We start from the raw sequence: 17,876 nt of genomic DNA, 5'->3' as shown, positions 1-17,876 counted from the left end.
GCCTCTGCTCGAGCAAACAGTAGCTGTGTTTGTTTTTTAGATAAGCAGCTCCGGGAGCCCTGAGTTCACAACAAAACAAAGAGTGTTATCTTTACTTAAAAAGCATTATGGGAAGGTTCCGGAGGTCAGTTACAGCGTAGTAAGATTAATCACTGTTTACACTTGCACCCCAGCGCTGCAAGAGCAGCTCTGTTCTCTTTATTCCTCTCGTCGAGGTGGAGTACAGCCAGCGCTGTAGCCAGGGAGATACAGCGCTATATGTGCCTTGCCAGTGTGGACGGGGAGTAAGTTACAGCGCTGTAAAGCCACCACCAGCGCTGTAACCCTCAAGTGTAGCCAAGCCCACAGTCTCTAAGGTGTCACAAGTACTCCTCATTTTTTTAGACAGTAGTGTGACACTGATATTCTGTCTGTACACAAGTATGAAGCATTGCATGCCAACATTTAAATATTGTAACATTTCTTTTGGTTTAGCAATTTTCTAATAATTAAATGAGTGTAAGATCATTAAAAGCAGCAAGTACTGCTTTGTATTAAAAGAAGCAGCTCAGGTGAAGTATTGCAACTGAGAATGATGAAAACTCAAGATAAGCACTGTTCCGTCTTACTGATGGTTTTAAGCAAAGGGATTTTTAATTTGCTTTTAAAATAGAAGCAAACCTTTGCTAAAGCCATGTTTAAAATATTAATTATGGTATTTTGCATTAGTCTAAAAACAGAAGTTGTTACAATCTGATGGAAAACTTTTTTATAAATATATAGTTCTGTTTACTTCCCTAACTCAGTGGTTCTCAAACTTCTTTTTTCGCGGGCCACTTGAAAGTTGCTGAGGGTCTCAGCAGACCACTTAGTGATCTTTCCAAATGCTTGTACCATTAGCTAACTATTGTAAAGCACTTTGGATGAAAGCGCTACATAAAAAAAACTTTATAATATTTAACTTTTTTTCTACAAATAAAAGCACACAACTCACATTTTAATATCTGTAGTTTTTCTAATGCGATGGATGTGCCCTCTCCCCCTGCCGCGGCAGCCCCCATGCTGGGGCCAGGAAGGAAGGGGGTCTCTCCCCCACCACAGAGCTGAGGCTGGGAAGTGGGGCCATCTCTCCCCAGCAGCGGCAGCCCTGGTGCTGTGGAAAGTTACCTCTTTCTCTGGCTGCCACAGCCCTGCACATCCCAAATTCCCTCCACCCCCTCTTCTCACCTCACTGTGCCCTCCCACCTATCCCCATTCCCCACAAGGCCACCACCTCACCTTACCTGTGCGTCTTCTTCAGGGTCCAGGCACCTAATTAGTGGAGCCACACCTGCGTGGCTCCACTAATTAGGTGAGTGGTCCTTCATTCTCTTGTGTGCGGCCGCCCAGGCGCGCACCTTAAAAGTAACTATCCGCGGACCACCTGAATGGAGCTCGTGGACCACTGGTGGTCTGCAGACCACAGTTTGAGAACCTCTGCCTTAACTCATTTTGCTGCCTCAATGCTGACCTGAATTGATCACTTTTGGCAAAGGAAAAATATGTATGCAGTATGTTCCTTTTTCCAGCATAAAATGGAGTAAGACCTAATAGTTGTGAAATTGATTCTTTTATTTTACAGAAATCTAGTATTTTTTAGATATTTTTGCAGCATGATGCAAAAGCCCCAAGAGAGCTGAGAAACAAAAACCAAAAATAAAGTAGGAATATCACAGACAAGTGAATTACATAACTTGAGTGCAAGACTTTCAAAAGGAAGTGGGTGTACAAAACTTCATACTAAGGGGAAAATTGTGTTTGGCTCCTGCACAGAGGCACAAGTCAGAGGAATGGGTGCAATGTACCTCCTTTCCTTATGTTCCCATGTTGCAGCTGGGCACACTTGAGATCTTGCACTCACCTAAGTACTAGCCTGTAAAAAAAACAAACAAACAAAAAAAAACAAAAAAAAACCACCAAAGGAGAGAGGCAAGGCCATGGCTTCTACCTCACTCCTTTGTATCAGCTAGCAAAGCTGATCCCCCACAGAGGGAGTGCACACTACACAATCTTTCAAGGATGGTGCAGCAGCTAGACAACTCATCTCCTGGTAGGGTGACCAGACAGCAAATGTGAAAAATCGGGACGGGGGTGGGGGGTAATAGGAGCTTATACAAGAAAAAGACCCAAAAATCGGGACTGTCCCTATAAAATGGGGAGATCTGGTCACCCTATCTCCTGGGATCTTTGTGTTTATGTGTGATACAACACTTCAATGAGGCCCCGCTGGGAAAATGTACCACCACCCCACCCAACAGTGGGCTCTGTTAAATCTAGGCAGCTCTAAATTCACAAGAGATGCTTATGCTTTTGTGGTCAATAACCAAATCCATTCAGTGAACCTGACTAACCTACTGGGGCAATCTTTGAGAGAGCTTGCTTAGTACACTTGAAAGTGAGATGGTTCTCTGGAGGCAGGCAGGAATATGAGATCTGTCATGGCTGACTGCCAGCTTGATCCAATCCATGCATCACAATAAGGAAAAGCAATATTTCTTACTGAAGGAGCCACAGTCTCCATCTCTTCTTGTTTATGTTGGGAATTATACACAATGACCATCTCTCCAGAAGAAATTGTGCTTTCATGTCTGACCTCAGTCTTCTTTTTACTGGACCTAATGTGCACAGTTCTCTTAATGTATATTTCCTAACTTTTTAGAGTACTTGATACTGTTCTGTAGAGTTTTTAGCACATGTGATGAACCTGGGACTCATTTCATCATGCTGCAATTAAATGAAGTTGAGTTTGATCAGTGCATTTGCACATAGAACCAGTACAGAAGAAAACTCATTGGTGTGTTCAAAAGTAGAAGTCTAAGATTAAACCAAGAACAGCGTGAAGAACTAACATCCCACTCATAATAGGGGTCTACATCACAACTGCCCCCTTGGCAGATCTTAAGAGCATTCTACTCTACAGATGTTTAGACTGACACAGCTACGGCACTGCAGCTGTGCCGCTGTAGTGTAGACACTTGCTACAGTGACGGAAGAGGTTTTTCTGTCACTGTAGTTAATCCACCCCCTCAAGAAGTGGGTAGTTAAATTGTCAGAAAAATTATTCTATCAACGTATACCAGGGCTTAGGTCAGCTTACCTACATCTTTTGAAGATGTGACTTTTTCATATGCCTGAGCAATGTAGCTAGTTCAACCTACATTTTAGGTGTAGATCAGGTCTTAGTGTGTTTATATCTGTGCAGTGCTTAGATGCTATCTTAATAAACACTATAAATTAGGACTGTCAAGCGATTAAAAATATTAATCGCGATTAAACACACAATCATGCTGTTAAACAATAATAGAATACTATTTAAATATTTTGGATGTTTTCTACATTTTCAAATATATTGATTTCAATTACAACACAGAATACAAAGTGTACAGTGCTCAGTTTATATTTATTTTTATTACAAATATTTGCACTGTAAAAAAAAATAGTATTTTTCAATTCCCCCATTGCAAGTACTTTAGTGCAGTCTCTTTATAATGAAAGTTGAATTTATAAATTCAATGTAAAACTTTAGAGCCCACAAGTCCACTCAGTCCTACTTCTTGTTCAGCCAAGCGCTCAGAAAAACAAGTTTGTTTACATTTGCAGGAGATAATGCTGCCCACTTTTTGTTTACAGTGTCACCTGAAAGTGAGAACAGGCATTCGCATGGCACTGTTGTAGCCAGCATCACGTGATATTTACGTGCAAAATGCCCTAAAGATTCATATGTCCCTTCATGCTTCAATGGCCATTCTAGAGGACATGAGTCCATGCTGATGATGGGTTCTGCTCAATAACAATCCAAAGCAGTGCAGACCGATGCAAGTTCATTTTCATTATCTGAGTCAGATGCCACCAGCAGAAGGTTGATTTTCTTTTTTGATGGTTCGGGTTATTGTAGTTTCCACATCGGAGTGTTTCTCTTTTAGGACTTATGAAAGGATGCTCCACAACTCGACCCTCTCAGATTTTGGAAGGCACTTCAGATTTTTAATCCTTGGATTGAGTGCCGTAGCTATCTTTAGAAAGTTCACATTGTTACCTTCTTTGCATTTTGTCAAATCTGCAGTGAAAGTGTTTTTAAAATGAATAACGTGCTGAGTCATCATCTGAAATTGCTATAATATGAAGTACATGGAAGAATATGGGTAAAACAGAGCAGGAGACATACAATTCTCCCTCCAAGGAGTTCAGTCACAAATTTAAGTAACGCATTATTTTTTAACGAGTGTCATCACATGGAAGCGTGATCTCTGGATTGGTGGCCAAAGCATGAAGCGGCATACGTATGTTTAAATACTTTGCAATGCTGGCTACAAAAGTGCCATGCGAACGCCTGTTCTCACTTTCAGGTGACACTGTAAATAATAAGCAGGCAACATTATGTCCTGTAAATATAAACAAACTTGTTTGTCTTTGCGATTGGCTGAACAAGAAGTAGGACTGAGTGGACTTGTAGACTCTGAAGTTTTACATTGTTTTGCAGTTATGTAACAAAAAAAAATCTTCATTTGTAAATTGCACTGTCATGATCAAGAGATTGCACTACAGTACTTAGGTGAACTGAAAAATACTATTTCTTTTGTTTAGCATTTTTAGAGTGCAAATATTAGTAATCAAAATAATAATATAAAGTGAGCACTGTACAGTTTGTATTCTGTGTTGTAACTGAAATAAATATATTTGAAAGTGTAGACAAACATCCAAAAATATTTAATAAATCTGACTTGGTATTTTATTGCTTAACAGTGCAATTAAAAATACGATTAATCTCAATTTTTTGAGTTAATCACGAGTTAACTGTGATTAATCGACAGCCCTAGTATAAATGTCATTGTATAGACCTCTACCTCCTTCGCCATTTCAGCCTCTAAGGTACTGTACTGAGGTACAGAGAGGAAAAGTGAATTTTACAAGATCACAGAATAGATCGTTTGCAGAGTTGGGAATAGAATCTACTTTGAAGTGTCCAACTTTTGCTGCAATGTCTTTGACACCCCCAGATTAGATATTTTGCTATAATTATTGTGATTCTTGAAACATATGGCCAGGGTTAAATTGAGTGGCAAATTTGATAATCAGGAAGCATTTTCCTCTGGGTATATTGGCCGTGACACTGGGAAATTTATCATGTCTTCCTTTGGAGCATTGAGCAGGAATCGCCCATTAGAATAAGGTGAACCTCATTCCTTCCCTTCTTCGATCTTTCTAAGTATATTTCAAAATATGTGAGTGTTCTGTACATTGATTTGTCTAATTTTACATTTATTTTATTTGTGTGATTATTCTGATGAGTGTGTATTGTAAACCAGACAGCAATCTTTTTTCAGACAAAACGTTCCATTATAATTTTTATTCTTTCAAACTTCTTGCCGTTTGCTTAGCACTTAAACATGTTTAATTTTATTTTTGCCAGTTTCTGGCAGACATGGAAAATAATGCCCTCTTTAAGGATGACATTGAATGTCAAAAACTCATTATGGAAGCAATGAAATACCATCTGTTGCCCGAGAGACGACCCATGTTACAAAGTCCTCGCACAAAGCCTAGAAAGTCTACAGTAGGAGTGTTGTTTGCAGTTGGAGGAATGGATGCAACAAAAGGTATTGGTTTACATAATATTAGTTGATGACAGTGTATATTGAAAATCAGTTGAGTAGATTTTTGTAAAGATATATTCATTAGATATGTATGTAGGATACAAATTAAAACATTCAAAGGCTATACATTATAAATAGTAGATAAATAGATAAATATCTACTGATGTTTTTTATTTCAGTAATAGACATATATAGCAATAAAAATATTACATGTGTGCAGGAAGCTGAATTATGGTTGTTGTAAATCTATAATGGGATCACCTCACTTCTGTTCATTTAAATGTTCAGTCAAATGAATGAAAAATCACCTCTGTTCACTTGAATGTTAATTAACATGGTTAAAAACTTAAGGAAATTATACATAAAATGTTAATATTAATGAAGACTTGAATACAAACAAAAATAAGTGAAAGCTGCTACAGAATATTTAACTCATACCCTTATTGACTATTAAAGCATTCTATCAAGGCATCTCAGAATGGTACTTTTATGAGCTTTCCTACTGTGTGGTGATAACTAGAAACATTTTAGTGAGTTATGAATGCCACGGGAATTAGACCACATTTTCATTCATTTTTAGTTTGTGTATTAATTTTAACATTATATTAATATAGATTATACAAATGATGTTAGGGGTGTGTGTGTGTGTGTGTGTGTGTGTGTGTGTGTGTATATATATATATATATATATATATATATATATATATATATATATATATATATATATATACCTGCATTTTTTCACAGAACTTCAGATTTTGTTCTAAATATTATGATATGAGGTTAATCTTAATACCTAAATATAGTTCCGTCAGGTTCATTTTATGTCACTTCCTGAAATTTTAATGGTCTTTATAGGCTTAATTCAGCAAGGATGTTGATCATTCTGGCTCTTGCCCTTCAAAACATTTAAAAAATAAATAATTAAAATTAAAAAATAAAGAATACTACTTGCATTTTAAAGTTAAGCATACGTTTAAGTGAATTTCAGGATCAAATCCAGAGGGCTCAGCAGGTTGGAGGATCAAGCCTTCTGCCAGTAATTTAAATAGGACACTTACTGCAAACAACTGTTCTCTTTGACTATAACGTGTATATATTACTGTTAAGGAGCTACGAGCATTGAAAAATATGAACTGCGTACCAACATGTGGACTCCTGTAGCAAATATGAATGGGAGAAGGTTACAGTTTGGAGTTGCAGTATTAGATGATAAGTTGTATGTTGTTGGTGGTAGAGATGGACTGAAGACATTGAATACTGTGGAGTGCTATAACCCCAAAACAAAAACTTGGAGTGTAATGCCACCTATGTCCACACATCGGCATGGCCTTGGTATGTATAATTTCATAATTTTTAAAATGCTAAGCTTATGATTGATTAAGAGCAGTTAAAAATCTCTCTTTAAAGCTCATTTGGTTGTATCTTGATACTAGGCTAAATCTGAACTCTAAAATCAGCTAAAATTAAAGTGACAATTTATTTTGATTTGCTGTGGAACATATTTAATATTGGCAGCCAAAAGAGGATGTGATTTGTATTTATTTAAAGGTGCATCTTTTTTGGTAGGGGTAATGGGAAAGTGATGCCCTTTGTTTTTCCAGGAAGCAGTTGTTTCTCTCTGTTTTTTAGGGGTAGCTGTATTGGAAGGTCCTATGTATGCTGTAGGAGGGCATGATGGTTGGAGCTACCTGAATACAGTTGAAAGATGGGATCCACAGGCTCGTCAATGGAACTTTGTAGCCAGTATGTCAACTCCAAGGAGCACTGTTGGTGTAGCAGTATTAAATGGAAAGTAAGCAAAGGCATTTTCTTGAGAAATAATTTGGTCCAATTTTTGTTTACATTAATTTTTTAAATGTAGCTATAGAAATATTTTAAAATGAATGTATTGCTCATGAAAGATGTTGGTTGATAGTACTGGGAAGAGAAGTCCTCTTCTTATAGAAAAAGTACAGCATTGACTATGCAAGCTTGCCCATCACACCCCAATGTGCTTCAGTGCTGTGAAGGAGGAGCCATCTCTAAGGGCAAGCAAGCAATTCTGTCTCTTTATTAATTACGTCCCTGGCACATTTGCTGAAGGCACCAATTGGAGTTCTAGTTTCTGTTAGTGTTGAACCTATGTATTGATGAAAATTAACATTTTGTAACTCTGCAAATGGCAAAATAATCAAATTTGCCAAAACCAAACTTTAATTAATACAGGTAATAGTTTCTTCTTCTTTGGCTTTTATAGTTTAGAACTACATTTTCAAAGCCATGACCTAATTAAAGCAAAATACTTCAAGTCACACAAGTATTTTTTTGAAAAACAAGACATGTTCAAGTTCTCATGTTTTTAGAAGAATGAAAGCACAAAGTTTACTAAACCAACAAAGACTTGCACCAGTCCATGTTTTCAGAAGTAGAAAAAGGGTTCTAAAATATAGTAAGTGTTTTTTATTTCTGCCACTTGTCCATGTCTGTAGTAAAGAAGCCACATAACATCTATAGCTGTATAGTACAGTTTTAGCCTATACTATAAATGATGTAGATATGGGTGTAGAATAATTCATTTTAAAGACTATTAACGCCACTTGCACTAAAGAGAAAAGTACCTATAAGATATGGGCTGAAAATCTCCCTAACCTTTTGCAGGTGAAATTGGTAATGGAAGGTGATTTTTGCAGAGTTTCCATTTGAACCTTCACTAAACACACACATTTTTCACAGGTAGAAACAGAAAGAATTTAAGAAAGTGGTTAGTTTGTCCAATCATAAAGTCAGCTCATAAAGATTATATTAATCAATTGTATGATTTTGCTATAAACACAAATGCTCAAATATATAAAGAACCATAGAAGAGGTGGAAGATGTGAAAAAAAACCTGTCAAGAACCATAGAAGTAAGAAATGGGGGTGAAAAAAGTTGATATACTACCTCTCCCTGTCATTGCAGAATTGTTCATTATTGTACATTTTCTAGTATCATGTCCAGGCTGGTTTTGAAAGTCTTAGGCAATGGGGATTCTTATTCAGGTAGATACATCCATGTTATTCCACTTAAGTGTATGCACACCCAGTGCACCAGAGCCAGAGAAATTTGCCTCGCAGTATCTGTAGAGGGGTGGTTCATACCTTGTGCCTCCCCTGGCAACATGAGGGGATGCTGCTCTGGCCCTCTCTGAGGCCAGGGTCTACACTACTTCTGCCAGTTGATCTAAGCTTTGCATTTTGAGTTATGTTCCTAAGCGTAACTCAAGTCGACGTAGAGATATGTCGACAGGAGACGCTTTCCCGCCAACATTGCTTCCGCCTGTCGTTGAGGTGGAGTATAGAAATCGATGGGAAAGTGCTCTCCCATCAATTGAGCATGTCTTCACTAGACCCGCTAAGTAGATGCTGCTGCATCTATTGTAGCAGCGCCAATTTAGCTTTGTAGTGAAGACAAGTCCTTCTTACTGCCTGTGGCTGGAGCTGGAGTCTGTGTGGTCTTAACTTCACAACCCTTCAACTAGTTTAGTTTTCTCTTGTTGTATATTGTTAGTAGTACCCTGTTAGCTAGAATAGTGTTAGTTGTATTAGTTTAATTTTCGTCTGTGCCACTCTAACCAGCATTTAAACCAGGGGTGGCCAACCTGAGCCTGAGAAGGAGCCAGAATTTACCAATGTACATTGCCAAAGAGCCACAGTAACACGTCAGCAGCCCCCCATCAGTTCTCCCCCCCCACCCCCGTGCCTCCCACCACTGGCAGCCCCGCCTATCAGCACCTCCACTTCCCTCCCCGCACCTCCAGATCAGCTGTTTTGTGGCATGCAGGAGGCTCTGGGGAGGGGAGGGAGGTGGAGTGAGGGCACTGCAGGCTCGGGGAGGGGGCAGGAAGGGGTGGAGTGCGGACAGGGCCTGTGGCAGAGCCAGGGGTTGAGCAGTGAGCATCCCCCGGCACATTGGAAAGTTGGCACCTGTAGCTCTATCCCCAGAGTTGGTGACTATACAAGGAGCCGCATATTAACTTCTGAAGAGCCGCATGTGGCTCTGGAGCCACAGGTTGTCCACCCCTGGTTTAAATGTTGTCTTTCATGTGGGAGAGCAATCCCCATCAGCAATCCACACATGCATTGCTTGCTGTATCTCAGCCAGGCCCACATTGAAGAGCGTTGTGTGATCTGCAGATCATTCAAGAAATGAACTCAAGTAGCTCGGGACCTTCACTTGAAGCAGCACCCGCTTGAACAAGCCATGTGGTCTGCTTTGGCATCGAGTCCCTCGTTGGGTCAGAGATTACCTTTAATTTGTAGCATGCTCTTGCTTCACGTTCCAGAGCAGGGACCTCTCCAAAGAAATGGAGGAGCCATTTCCCATTGACTGCCCCAAGAAAAAGGTTGTATAAGACGTATCAAGACCACTCCAAGTCTCGGGTGGACTATTCTGCCTCCCCCAGGGAAAGTATGGACCAGCACAGAGTTGGTGATGGCACACAGGATGGCATGGGTACCTCCAAACCTTCCCCAATGTAGAGTAGGGAGGTTAGAAACCTCTGGGTGTCTGTTGAGTCCGATAGCGACAGTGGAGATGCTGGTACTGACTGTTACCATATCAGCAGTGTACCAGGCAGCTACAGACCTCTGATTTTTGTTTCCATCATCTCTTTGGTCCAGGACTTTGCCAGTGCTGTGCCATCTATTGCCCTGTCGACTGAACTAGCTGCTGAACCCTCAGGTCTGTCAGCACTGCCCCCATTTTCCCTTTCACAGGTTGTGGAAGCAGGGCCGGTACTGGGATAAGTATGAGGGACCTTGGTACTGGGAATCTGCTTGACATCGCTGTAGTCAGCACAGAGAATGTTACCATGGTGGCTTTCACCACCCTCAACATCTGTTACTATTAGACATTCTGGTACCTCTGCTGACTTCAGGATTGATGCCTCTTTTGGCACCAGTGTGCTCAGTACCAGCAGTACTGCTTCCATCAGCAGCGCTGCTTCCTGCCTTGTTCTGAGCAATGGACAAGTCAGACCAGTTACTCAATCCCCCTGCTCTCGCTCCGCCCTTATCCCCAGGATCCTGAGACTCCTCAGTGTTTGACTCAGGGTCATTATCCTCCCACTTTCCATCTCCTGAGCAGCATTGGGGCTATTGATGGACCATTACAGGTACTGGGATCGGCACTCATCTTGTGGTCAGGATGGAGAGTTCGGCATCTACTGGCCAACAATGCCTTATCTATGTCAGTAGCCTTCATGGAATCCGTGGAGTGCTCCTTGGTTGCACAGCTCCCGCCATTCATCTTGATCGAAGGCGAAATTATTGGCCAGGTCTGTGATGGTGACTGTCGATCTGCTGCAGGCCTAGGCACCAGTGGTCCTTCTCCTTGCAGAGACTCCAGAGTCATCCTTTCTCAGTCTATCAGCCCTGGAATAGGATCCAGCTTTAGCCTTGCCTTCATCTCTGGACGATTCCATGCATTCTGGTTCATCCTGCACTTTGGTAGTGGAGGATCTTAAGGTGTTGCTACTTCTCTCGGTATCTAAGCAGACCTCTTGCAAGAGAACACCTACAAATTAGTGGATATCCTACAGCTATCTACTCTTGGGAGAGTCACCCTCCCTATCAAGGATGTGTTCCATGAACTGGCTAAGGCCCTCTGGAGCATGCCACCTTTGGTATCGCCAGTGGCTACGTGCATGAGAAAGCGCTGTTTCATTACCTGGAAGGTATTTGAGGGGTTTTATTCCCATCTGGCCCCAAATTCTCTAGTTGTAATTGCGGAGAATGACAGAGCCCAGCAGGACAGGTTTAAGTCCACCCCCAAGGATAGGGATTCCAAACGAATGGACTTCATGGGCAGGAAGATTTACACCTTCCTTTCCCTACATATATGGATTGCTAACCAGCAAGCCTTGCTGTCCAAGTATGATTTTATTAACTGGACAGCTATGTCGTAGTTCGCAGACCAGCTGCCTGAGGCCTTGTGAGAAGAACTTCAAGTATTTGTAACTGAGAGCTCCTTGGTGGCTAAGACATTCTTACAGTCCGCACTAGACGTCATGGTCACCTCTGCCATTGAGGATTTGCCCTTCAGTGACCAAATGCTGTTCTTGGACAAGACTAATGAAACACTGCACTCCTTCAAATACTCCAGGGTCCTTGGGGGGTGTACTTGCCAGTGGTGCAGAGGCACCACTATGGCATTCAGCAACAACAGCAGCAGTATTGTCTGCAGTGCACGTTTGGCCAGCCTTTGTCTCCTCCAAGGTAGCAGGACCACCCCAGAAAGTGGCATGGATCCCACAGGAAGAAGAAGAAGAAACCGTTACGTACTATAACTGTGCTGTAACTGTAGTTCTTTGAGCTGTAGTGTAGACATGCATTTCACCACCCACCCTCTGTCCCCTCCATAGCGGAGTATTGTTTTGGGGCATTTGGGGGCGGGTCAGGGTAGCATTGTCTCATGTAGCCAGGGGAGGGACTATGGCCATGAAGTGCGAATGCCATCCTTCTACGGGTACTGCTAAGCAAATTTCTCCAGCTCCAGTGGGCTGGATGCACACATACCTAAATGGAATACACGTCTGCATCACATCTTGAAGAACCACAGTTATAGTAAGTAACCATTTCTTCCACCACTTCATATGGAGGACTTTTCCACAGTTTGATAATTATCACTATCCGGAAGCTTTTCTTGATATACAACTTAATTTTTTTTCTGTCTTAATTTTATCCAATTACTCCTAGTTACAGTCTGTGTGCGGCGCTTAAAAATGGCGCTTCCCTCCTTGGTGTTCACATCCTTCAAATAGTTGTAGATTGTTATCATAACACTCTTAATCGTCTCTTGAGCTGTATCTGTACTGGGGATATTTGTACCCAGATAACTATACTGATGCTGAATCAATACACGTAATCCCCAGTATAGAGAGACCCTTAACCAAGTTGAACATTTACTCTTTAAATTTTCCTTACAAATCAATCCCCTCAGCATTATTATTATTATTTATTGTTATCTGAATTCTCTCCAATTTGTCTTTCTAGTAATGAGGTGCCCATACCTGAATGTGATATTTCAGATGCATAGCGTACTTCCTTGCTCCAAATCCTAAAGTGATGCTTCTGCATTAGCAGCCCAAAACTCTCTTGACCCTTTTTCTTTGCAGTATCACATTGCAGATAAGTTTACATCTGATTTAACAAGGTACTTAAGCACATGCCTAACATAAGCATGTCAGTAGTTCCATTGATGTCAAAAAGTTAAACAAATTGCTGAATCAGGGCCTAGGTACCTATCCCTATCTAAGGATATGTCTACACTACCCGCTGGATCAGCGGGCAGCGATCAATCCAGCGATCAATCTAGTGTAGACGCGATAAATCAACCCCCGAGCGCTCTCCCATCAACTCCTGTACTCCACCGCCGTGAGAGGCGCAGGCAGAGTCAGTGGGGGAGCGGCAGCAGTCGACTCACCGCAGTGAAGACACTGCAGAGAGTAGGTCCAAGTATGTCGACTTCAGCTACGTTATTCACGTAGCTGAAGTTGCATTACTTAGATTGATTCACCCCCTCCCCCCTTCAGAGTAGACCAGGCCTCAGTATTTTACCACTTACTGTACCTATGATCCTTTAGGCAAGTTTTTAGTCCCTGTGACTTTCATATTTGTGGCAGTTTGATTTCATTCTGAGGATAAAAATTCATTGGATATTATGTCAAATGGTTTACTAAAAACCCAAAAATATTACATATACCTCAAGTTTGTCTGTCAAGATTTATTCTTCATTAATCCATGTTACTGACTGTCTAAAGTTTGTTATCCTACAGATGTTTAGTAATTTTTAAAATAAAGACAGACGTTAAAATTCCAGTGGTTGGAATATTTATTTTACACTATTTCTCAAAACATTTTCATTATGTTCACCAGTTACTTGCTCATCAAGTTCTTTGAACAATTGTCTCCACTTTTCACTGGGACATTACTTGCATAGTAGGTTACTATTTTGTAGTGTATTCATTCTTAAGAGGGAATTAAAACAATGAGACTAGCAAGGACTATTTGGTCTACCATGTTTTGAAAAGTGATGTTAATTTGAAACATGAATGTATATTGGTTCCTACTAAAAAACTGGTATTTGTCAAATGTTACTTCACAATGGTATCTGAGATATCAGTTATTTCCATGTTTAGTATAGGAAAAGATGTGCATGGTAATTTTTTGCAAATGCTGACAATATAATAGTTACCATTTATAGTACCTGCTGATTCAGTTATTCAGACTGTATCATTCTCTGGACCAGATGAAACTATTTTGAATAGTGGCACTTCAAGATGCCTTTTGAATTGTACTTCAAGAGCAATATCACAGATTAAACTTACTAGCTTTTACTTATGTGTTGACTTCTTCATGAGAATACTTCCTGGAGTGCTATTCTTCAAAATAAGAGCATTGGGTATGTAGCATACCCACAATTCCGTCTGCTGTTTGCGGATTGCTCATGGATACCATGAAAGTTGCCCATGTCTGACCATCGTTATTAATTTCTGAGTTTTTCTTCAGGTTCACCGGTCATGTAGTGCATCTAACACTGGATTTCTCCTTCCATTCTTAAAGTAGTGCCTTAATTGTTCATCAGTTTGAAAAGCTGTTTACTAGAATGAGCCAAAAACCGTTGTGTATTAGAAAAGGGCAAACTACACCATCTAGTGGATGTGAGGACATTATCAAGAGTTAAATTTGGAGGCAGAATTTTTTTTTAAATGGGTAAAACAAGGCTTTGATATGGCCCTGTCATTTTGAATTTCACTGTACCATGTTTTATAGAGGCATATCAAACCTCAATACAAAGTCCTTTCTTTCTTCAGTATGCCCATTCTACAAGGGGGAACAGCCAGCTTGGAATTTAGGCAAAAGTGTACAGTATTTAAACCAGGGGTCCCCAACGCGGTGCCTTGGGTGCCATGGCGCCCACAGGGGCATCTAAATGCGCCCGCATCCTGGCTGGCGGTGGAGCATCCGCCGAAATGCAGCCGAATTTCGGCAGCATTTTGGCGGTAACGCCTCTCGATGACACCGCTTGCCGCCGACAAGCGACGTCATCAAGAGGCGTCGCCGCTGAAATGCTGCAGAAATTCGGCGGCATTTCGGTGGATGCTCCACCACCGCCACAGTCCTTCGTCTGGCGCCCACCAGACAAAAAGGTTGGGGACCACTGATTTTAAACAGATACTTTTTGGTATTTAGTTTCCTGGCGATGATGCTGGATGTTCGGATTTTATTGTGAGATGCCCTTTTGAGTTTAACTTTTTTGGAGGAGTACTGATTCTGGCTCTTCACCAAAATTATGTTATGCAGGTTCACCATCTGCAATCTGTACTGCTACTGACTAATATACCCAGTTGTATTTAAAATAAAACAGAGAGGATGTGGAAGTTGGGGTTACACACTGTGGAGGAGTTACATTTTCTTTCTCTTTTCAAGTGCAGCTCCATCAGCTTTATGCTCTGTCCTTCCTTCCCTCTTAAACTAGGGTAGCAACTTCTTCATTTTCTTTTTCTTTCTTTCTCCTATAATCAGACTGAAATGCAGAGAACTTCAGAGAGCATGCCACTGCTAAGGGAAGGACTAGACAATTTTATTTCAGCCTAGAGTGGATGCTACCCTGCTATGCTGAGGGAGCTGCACTAAAGAAAGGAAACGGGCTACCTCCATCATGAATAATGTAACTTTTAAATTGTATTTGGGAGCTTTGTTTTGGAGCAGTAGCCTATTGTGATAGCATGCTACCAGTACTGAGGAAAACTAAAACGTATTAAATAGTTGCTAAATGATCTAACTGGTCCCTTTAGTGTTGCAATATATATGAGTGAACTACTGCTGATTTCAGGAAGAAGATATATTTTAAAAAAATTTAATCCATTACTTTTATTGCATAGGTAACATTTTTCAGAAGTACATAAGTGAGTTAGATTCTTTAAACACTTTTGAAACCAAGACTTAAGTTACTATTGAAAATGGGACTTGGGCTCCTAAGTCACTTAGGTATAGAACTGGGTGAAATGTTTGGATTAATAGTTTATTTATTGAAAAACACAGTTTCAGTGGACTATTCAGTGGACTATTTGTGAATGTGACATGAATTCATTCAGTAGTTTGTCCCAAAAAAATATTTTTGGGACTTCAACATGAAACTATTATTTTTTAAGATTCACCAAAACATATTGCAATGTTTGGATTCAGTTCAGGTCAAACTAAAAATTTTTTGATTCCCTGCCCGTGCCCCCAGAACTGCCAGCAAACCAAAAAATCAGCTTTGTTTAGAGTAAAAAATTTCAAGAGCACTTACGTCCATAGGATGGATCATAAGTGCTTCATTAAGGACATCACATGTGTTGACAAGTATTTTAAATGCTTGATTATCATTATTATGTGTTTATAATGACTGAAAGAAAAAGATTCAAACAAAACCTTATCTTCCATCTGAGTCCTAGTTGTAGAACCTTCCACTGAAATTTTAAGACCTTTGAACTCTTTTTTCTTAACAAATTTGAGAGATTCCTCAGCCTTTGAAGCTTGCATCCTTTTCATTTGAAAAGTTTGGGGAAAAAAAACTGTTATGCAATTCTTACTGAAATCATTATTTTGCTATTTGTAACAGAGGTAAACTTTTTTTTAGCTTAGGACCAGTTAAAATTGGCTCTTTCTATAAAGATTGAAAACATAAATGTTATAAAAAATCTTAGGATCATAATAACATGCAGGACAAAAGACAAAAAACAATCATGAAGGCTAGACAGTGAAAAGTGGGTCAGATAAATTGAATATTATCAAAAATATCTAATAAACATTATTTCAAAGATACCATTTGAAAAAAGCTATTTTCCCAATCCCCAGATCATTATCTATTTCTCTGTTATATTTTTCTCCACCCCTTCAAATTCATTCTAGCTAATTTTATTTTCCTGAGTAACCATGTGTAAAAATATATCTATAAACGAGGAAATACTATTACTGTAATATTTATTTTATGAGTTCAGTTGGTTTCTTTTCTTTACAGACTTTATGCAGTTGGTGGTCGGGATGGAAGTTCTTGTCTCAAATCTGTGGAATGTTTTGATCCTCATACTAATAAATGGACCCTCTGTGCTCAAATGTCAAAGAGAAGAGGAGGTGTGGGAGTAACTACTTGGAATGGGTTCCTGTATGCTATTGGTGGGCATGATGCTCCAGCATCAAACTTGACATCCAGACTGTCAGACTGTGTGGAAAGGTAATACCTAGATGAGGATAGTGCTGGTGAAAAAGTGTGGCATGATTTTCACAAAGAGCTGTAATGAGAACCTGTTAAAATGGTCATATAATTTTAATACTAGTAAATATGTAGATGCATACCATGTAATCAAAATATTATTTATAATATGGTTCATGTCCAACAGAGTAAAAATACCATCTTATTGCACTTTATCCAGAAAAATTTTGTTTTCTAACAATCTCACTGAAGGATTCAGAATTAATTGTAAGAAAAAACTTTTATTCAAGATGCTTACAAACACTAGTGTTTCACCCAAACTAGCCTTTCACAAGAGATAGAACTTCCTCCATTCATAAGGTAACTTTTTAAATGAGTTACCATTCAATTTCTGTCCAATCCTTTAATGTCACCACTTTCCTGGTTTCCCTTGATATTATGGAAAAATCAGGTATGTCCACCATGCAATCATCCCAAAGTTGAAATGGGTTGATAGAAAATGGTTATTGGAATAAGTTTGGGATGACTGCATTACTCACAAAAGGCAGAAGTAGATGTGAATTATATAGGTCTCATCAATCAGTGACAATTATAGTAAAAACTTTATACTGCGCAATCACATATTTTCTCTTCACTGTTGTCAGGTATCCAGATCTCTGAAATATCCTGTTATGGGCATCCTAAGCCAGCTGAACTTTTTCCTGATGCAACACACTCCCTGTTTACTAGGGGGGCAGATTTTCAAAATCACCTAAGAAACACAAGCCTCAGTGAAAGTCAATGGGACTTATGCTAAATCCTGTAGGATTTTTTTTAAATCTCCACCCTGAACTGTGTTTAGCACTACCATTACAGAAATTAAAGGAATTTCAGGATGGGAGCTATCTTCTTCCCCTGGACTTGATCCCTTCAAACTCTCTTGCTCCCAAGAGGCTACCAGTCTCTTCTTTCCTGTGACTTCCCACAGCCTTTTCTGTGACTCTTGAGCCCACTCCTTTATTCACAGATTTCTTTTGTTTGAGGTTTCAGTCAGGGCCGGCTCCAGGT

The 17,876-nt window shown here is 39.9% G+C and overlaps 1 protein-coding gene across 4 annotated transcripts in view; it reads left to right on the top strand.

The window, feature by feature from the left end:
• Positions 1-17,876, top strand: part of KLHL5 (kelch like family member 5) — a 104,698-nt gene that overhangs the window by 80,368 nt on the left and 6,454 nt on the right. For all 4 annotated transcript variants that reach the window (XM_045019102.1, XM_045019103.1, XM_045019104.1 and 1 more), the window contains 4 exons: positions 5,429-5,615; positions 6,723-6,947; positions 7,245-7,407; positions 16,638-16,850. In XM_045019102.1, coding sequence (XP_044875037.1) covers positions 5,429-5,615; positions 6,723-6,947; positions 7,245-7,407; positions 16,638-16,850 — 788 coding nt within the window. The remainder of the gene's footprint in view (positions 1-5,428; positions 5,616-6,722; positions 6,948-7,244; positions 7,408-16,637; positions 16,851-17,876) is intronic.

Source organism: Mauremys mutica, chromosome 5 (genome assembly GCF_020497125.1).
Source record: "Mauremys mutica isolate MM-2020 ecotype Southern chromosome 5, ASM2049712v1, whole genome shotgun sequence".
In the NCBI taxonomy this organism is placed as follows: domain Eukaryota; kingdom Metazoa; phylum Chordata; order Testudines; family Geoemydidae; genus Mauremys; species Mauremys mutica.
Note: the sequence above shows the minus strand (reverse complement) of the source record. Positions and strands in the feature narration are given on the sequence as shown.